The sequence below is a fragment of the Thamnophis sirtalis genome, unplaced genomic scaffold, assembly GCF_051295495.1.
Source record: "Thamnophis sirtalis isolate CommonGarterSnake01/CBP01778 unplaced genomic scaffold, rThaSir2_p1.2 scaffold_17, whole genome shotgun sequence".
NCBI lineage: Eukaryota > Metazoa > Chordata > Lepidosauria > Squamata > Natricidae > Thamnophis > Thamnophis sirtalis.
Genome location: NW_028261397.1, coordinates 2,059,305 through 2,065,503, shown reverse-complemented (window position 1 = coordinate 2,065,503; position 6,199 = coordinate 2,059,305). Strand labels below are relative to the sequence as shown.

Below are 6,199 nucleotides of genomic sequence, written 5' to 3'. Positions count from 1 at the left end.
TTCCTCCTAAGATACTATGAACATAATGATAGGACCTGCTTTTCCTATTAACGTTAGCAACGTTGTGTGTTGTGCAGTTTGCACTTGGAGCTTTGGCTTCTCCGCACTTCATGCTTGGTTTTGGAGATGGGAGGTGTGGATTGTCCACACACACAGGGACACAAGGCCTGGCTAGAGAAAGGAATCTAAAAAAGAAAGTAAAGGAAAGATGCAGAATACAGTATTAAATGGAAAAGGGAGGGGGGAGAGGGTGAAATCAGAAAAGAAAGTATTAAATATACAAGTATATATTTAAGAGTGAGATATAAAGGGGGAAAAGCATAGTTAGGATAGATGAGTTAAGGGAAGGGAATAAGAAATGATACTAAATTATATTTGGATTTGCGGAAATACCATCCCAAGAAAACATAAAGTGAGATTTGAAAGAGACACCTGTAACAGCAGAAGAAGAAAGGGAGAGAGGAGGAAAGAACGAGAGGAAGAGGAGGGAAGGAGAGGAGGGTGGAAGGGAGAGGAAGAGAAGGAGGGAGGGCAGGAAGGGGAAGAGGAAGAGTAGGCGTAGGGGAGAGGGAAGGAAAGAAGGAAGAGGAAGGAGAGGAGGAAGGAAGGGAGAGAAAGAGAAGGAGAGAGGATAGGAAGAGGAAGACAGGAGTAGGGGAGAGGTAAAGGAAGAAGGAAAGGGAAAGAGAGTAGGAAGGAAGGGAGAGAAAGAGAAGGAGAGGTGGTAGGAAGGGGAATGGGAAGAGTAGGGAAGAGGGAAGGGAAGAAGGAAGGGGAAGGAGAGGAGGAAGGAAGGGAGAGAAAGAGAAGGAGAGACGGTAGGAAGGGGAAGGGGAAGAGTAGGGAAGAGGGAAGGGGAAGGAGAGGAGGAAGGAAGGGAGAGAAAGAGAAGGAAGGAGGGTAGGAAGGGGGAAGAGGAAGAGTAGGAGTAGGGGAGAGGTAAAGGAAGAAGGAAAGGGAAGGAGAGGAGGAAGGAAGAGAGAAAGAGAAGGAGAGACGGTAGGAAGGGGAAGGGGAAGAGTAGGGAAGAGGGAAGGGAAGAAGGAAAGGGAAAGGAGAGGAAGGAGGGAAGAGATAGAAAGAGAAGGAGAGAGGGTAGGAGGAGGAAGAGAGGAGTAGGAGTAGGGGAGAGGGAAGGGAAGAAGGAAGAGGAAGGAGAGGAGGAAGGAAGGAAGTACAGAATGGAGAGAGAAAAGAGGAAATAAGGTGGTGTTAAAACAGGCAGATGGGATGGTAAATAAAGCAACCCGAACTGCATATTATAATCTTTGAAATGCAAAAATGAATGCATAAAAGTGATAAATATAAATAAGAATAAATAACTATTTGGATGGATACCTATAATTGTATGTAAGAGATTAAATTTTTTTTTTTAAAAAATCCAGCAAAATAAAAATAGACACACAGACACACCTGATCATTTCGGGCCCTCGCTCGTCCTCAGATCTTCTGCCTTTGATGGTGAGAACTCACCGGCTTCTCTCCTTTCTCGCGGGGTGGGGGCGGGGGGGGCAGAAGGAAGTGCTGGAGTGGCTACTGGTCCTTGTAATTCATCAGGGTTTATCAACCTTGGCTACTTGTAGATGGGTGGATTTCAATGCCCAGAATCCCCCACCCTTCTTAAATCCTGCTGGCTGGGGAATCCTGGGGGTTGAAGCCCAGCCACCTTCAAGTGGTGAGAACCACAGCTGTGAGCCTTTCTCCAAAGGGCTCCTGCTTAGCCAGGGAATATCTCCATTCTCATCCAGTTAGAACTAGGGAGAAATTTCCAGACAGTGAGAACAATCAGTGGAACAGAAGTCGCCTCCAGAAGTTGTGAATGCCCCAACACTGGAAGTCTTAAAGAAGATGCTGGATAGCCATTTGTCTGGAACGGTATAGGGTTTCCTGCCTAGGCAGGGGGTTGGACTAGAATAGCAATAGCAGTTAGACTTATATACCGCTTCATAGGGCTTTCAGCCCTCCCTAAGCGGTTTACAGAGTCAGCATATCGCCCCCAACAACAATCCGGGTCCTCATTTTACCCACCTCGGAAGGATGGAAGGCTGAGTCAACCCTGAGCCGGTGAGATTTGAACAGCCGAACTGCAGAACTGCAGTCAGCTGAAGTAGCCTGCAGTGCTGCATTTAACCACTGCGCCACCTCAGCTCTTAGAAGACCTCCAAGGTCCCTTCTAATTCTGTTATTCTATTCTATTCTCTATTCTATTCTTTTTTTTAAATAATTTTTAATTTTCAAAACAAACACGACACCTAAAATCTTCTTTCTTTACATACTGTAGAAAGTGTTTCAGTTGGTTGAAAAAAGACTTTCGTCCATCTCTTCCACCGTCATCAAGTATAGTCCATGTTAACTCAAGTATCTTAACCCAGATATTTATACAGGTTACCATCATCACACCTCCAGTTTTATTTGACTGTCATTGTTTAGACGTCCTTCGTCATAAAATATACCAAAATTTAATACATAACCACGTTACTGGCATTTCATTTTATTATTTCTAAAATCCTCCAATAGTACTGAATCCTTATGTCCTATTCTGGCTAAACATCCATAATATTTAGTAACAAAATTTTCCAATCCTCCTTTTCGAAACACTGTTTACAATTTACATCCAGTTTCCCTATGATGTACCCATACCTATATATAAATTATTTATCATTATCCCTTCTTTATTTGACTATATCCTGTATCATAACATTTTCCCCCTAATAGTCAAAACTTGACTCTCTATTCTATTCTCTATTCTATTCGCCAAGCGAAATAATTGCAGGAGAGGAGTGGGACCAACCCCTCCACTCCATTTACCACCCTTCCGGATGATTGACAATTGACACACATTAAGCCATAAACTGCAACCAGTTTTGGTCACCACACTATAGAAAAGAGGTTGAGACTCTAGAAAGAATGAAGATAAGAGAAACCAGGATGATGAGGGGACTGGAGGCTGAAACATACGAAGAACGGTTGCAGAAACCGGGCCTGGCTAGTCTAGGGAAGAGAAGGACCAGGGGAGACAGGAGAGCATCTTCCAATATTTGAGGGGCTGCCCAAGAGAGGAGGAAGGGGATCCAGCTATTCTCCAAGGCACCTGAAGGCCAGAGAACGAATAATGGATGGAAACTAAACAGGAACAAGAAGAGACTGGCCCTCGGTCAGAAACAGTGTAGGATCTCCTGCTTGGGGAGGGGGCTGGACTAGATGACCTCCAAGGTCCCTTCCAACTCCGTTATTCTGTTATTGTTATTCAGAAGTTGTGGGAGCTTTCAAGTTGCCTTCGGAAGTTGTGGGAGCTTCATCCCTGGAGGCTTTCAAGAAGAGACTGGGCTGCCATCAGTCAGAAATGGTGTAGGGTCTCCTGCTTGGACTAGATGACCTCCAAGGTCCCTTCCATCTCTGTTCATCTGAATCTATCTAAGACAATCAAAGGCCTGGAGGCTCAAACATATGATGAATGGTTGCAGGAACTTGGCCTGGCTAGTCTAGAGAAGGACCAGGGGAGACAGGAGAGCATCTTCCAGTATTTGAGGGGCTGCCCCAGAGAGGAGGAAGGGGGTCAAGCTATTCTCCAAGGCACCCAAAGGCCAGACAAGGAAGAATGGATGGAAACTGACCAAGGAGAGATTCAACCTGGAAATAAGGAGGAATTTCCTGACCGTGAGAACAATCAACCCATGGAAGAGAAGTTGACTTCGGAAGTTGTGGGAGCTTCAAAGAAGAGACTGGACTGCCATCGGTCAGAAATGGTGTAGTAGGGTCTCCTGCTTGGGCAGGAGGTTGGACTAGATGACCTCCAAGGTCCTTTCCAACTCTGTCAATCTGTTATTCCCCAACGTGTATGAAACCAGGTTGATGCCATGCTTTCAAAAACCAGTATTTATCCAACCCTGTTAGGAAAATCATCTGCTCTTGCAGTCGGCTGTAAGAAAGGAGACCAGAGGACCATGGGCCCTCGACTTACGACCGTTCGTTTAATGACTGTGATTCTATTCCATTCACCTGATCCGCTGTTGCGTCCTTCCGACCCGCAAAGACGACGGGGAAGCCAACTTCACTTAATGGAGTTACTCATTTTTAACAACTGCACCGATTCACTCAACAAATGTGGCAAGGGAGGTCGCAAAACGGAAGGTCGCAAAACTCACTTAGCGACATAAACGTTGGGCTCAATCGTGGTCGTACGGCGAGGACTACTTATATATTAGCGGACTTTTCACTGCATTAAAAAGGGCTGCTGGAGGGCAAACCCCCCCCCAAAATCCCCCCTCCCCCAGCTGACAAAAGTATTCTCTGCATCAGAAAAGAGATTGCAAAACTTATTTCCAGGATTATCGTGTCTCTTCCCAATATTAAACCTCCCCCCCCCCACTCCTGGCTCTCAAGGCGGCCGATAATCAAAAGGATTGCCGGTTGTAATAACACCGCGGCGTAATTTATCGGCGGCCTTAAAATCAGCTTGTAATCTCCACTTGCAAAACGCTTGCCCGATAAGACGTGGTGGTTTTGTCTGAAGGAGGAGAGAGAAAAATATTTTAATTTCCCCCCAATTTTATTAAAAAACGATGCTTCCGAAGATAGCGGGAAACGGCGTCGTCATCTTCGGCTGACGGCCAATGGGAAATGGGTGGGGGGGGGACAAATAAGTTGGGGAGGAAGGGAAAGGCACCCCTTTTTTTCCTCTTTATTCTATTGGAATAATTTCTCACAAGATGCTACGGGGTGCAAATTCTTTTGTAAAGCCTTCTTCCTCCCCTTTTAAACTCTGAACTTTGTGAGTTTGCAAGACTCGGGCTGTCTTTAAACCTTCCTGCTTTCTACCCCAATTCTCTCTCTCTCTCCCCCCCCCCCATTGAAACATTTTGGAATTGCAGGTGAGAACTATAACTCCCGCCTGGGAAATAAGGCGCTCATTTGGAAATCTTTTGTGTAACTCTGACCTATGTGGGTTGCAAGAACCTGGCTGGTTTCGAACTTCTCTGCTTTGTACCCCAATTTTCTCTCTCTCAAAAAGTTTCGGAATCGCAGGAGAGAACTATAACTCCCGCTGGGAAATAAGGCGCTCATTTGGAAATCTTTTGTGTAACTCTAACCTACGTGGGTTGCAAGAACCTGGCTGGTTTCGAACCTCCCTGCTTTGTACCCCAATTTTCTCTCTCTCAAAAAGTTTCGGAATCGCAGGAGAGAACTATAACTCCCGCTGGGAAATAAGGCGCTCATTTGGAAATCTTTTGTGTAACTCTAACCTACGTGGGTTGCAAGAACCTGGCTGGTTTCGAACCTCCCTGCTTTGTACCCCAATTTTCTCTCTCTCAAAAAGTTTCGGAATTGCAGGAGAGAACTATAACTCCCGCTGGGAAATAAGGCGCTCATTTGGAAATCTTTTGTGTAACTGTGACCTATGTGGGTTGCAAGAACCTGGCTGGTTTCGAACCTCCCTGCATTGCACCCCAATTTTCTCTCTCTCGCCCCCTACCAAAAAGTTTCGGAATTGCAGGAGAGAACTATAACTCCCGCTGGGAAATAAGGCGCTCACTTGCAAATCTTTTGCGAATCCCCCTCCCCTTTTTAACTCTGACCTTTGTGGGTTGCAAGACCCCCAGCTGGCTTTGTACCCCAATCCTCTCTCTGTCTGTCTCCCTCTATTGAAATGTTTTGGGATTACAGGCGAGAACTACAACTCCCGCCTAGGAAACGAGGCATTGCTGGGGGCCGAGAATGAATTGACCGGGTAGCAAAAAGAGGTGGAGCGGAGAGTCGAAATCTGCGACGACCGGATGGACTGAGACAGGGTGGGCGTTAAAAGGGCCGAAATCGAATCCTCCAGGCTGCTGCGATGCTGAAGCTTCTTGGCCATTTTGATCAAGGACAAGCAGGCGCACGCCCAGTTGTAAAGGTACTCCAACGGAGCCGAGCCGAACCTCCAGACCGCCTTCCGACGTGCACCTAGTTGGTTTTGGAAACGCACAGACACATGCCACGTTAGCTTCGACAGGCAGTCCTCGATTTACGACTGCTTAGCAATGGTCCTGCTGTTCCAACGAACACCATGCCTTTTTTTCCTCCTCCTCCTCCTCCTCCTCCTCCTCCTCCCCCTTTGTCCCATTATTTTCTTTGTCCCGGTAGTCCTCGACTTACAACGACACCTTTGGGCACGTTTTGGGAGCGTCTTTTCACACATACGACCATCGCAGCATCCCCA

General features: G+C 46.5%; 1 protein-coding gene across 1 annotated transcript in view; it reads right to left on the bottom strand.

Moving 5' to 3' along the window:
• Positions 1-4,532: 4,532 nt before the first annotated feature.
• EFCAB5 (EF-hand calcium binding domain 5) overlaps positions 4,533-6,199 on the bottom strand; it is a 29,052-nt gene continuing 27,385 nt past the window's right edge. Inside the window, exon 10 of the mRNA XM_087702854.1 lies at positions 4,533-5,943. Within this exon, the coding sequence (XP_087558980.1) occupies positions 5,672-5,943 (272 nt within the window). The 3' untranslated portion in view covers positions 4,533-5,671. The remainder of the gene's footprint in view (positions 5,944-6,199) is intronic.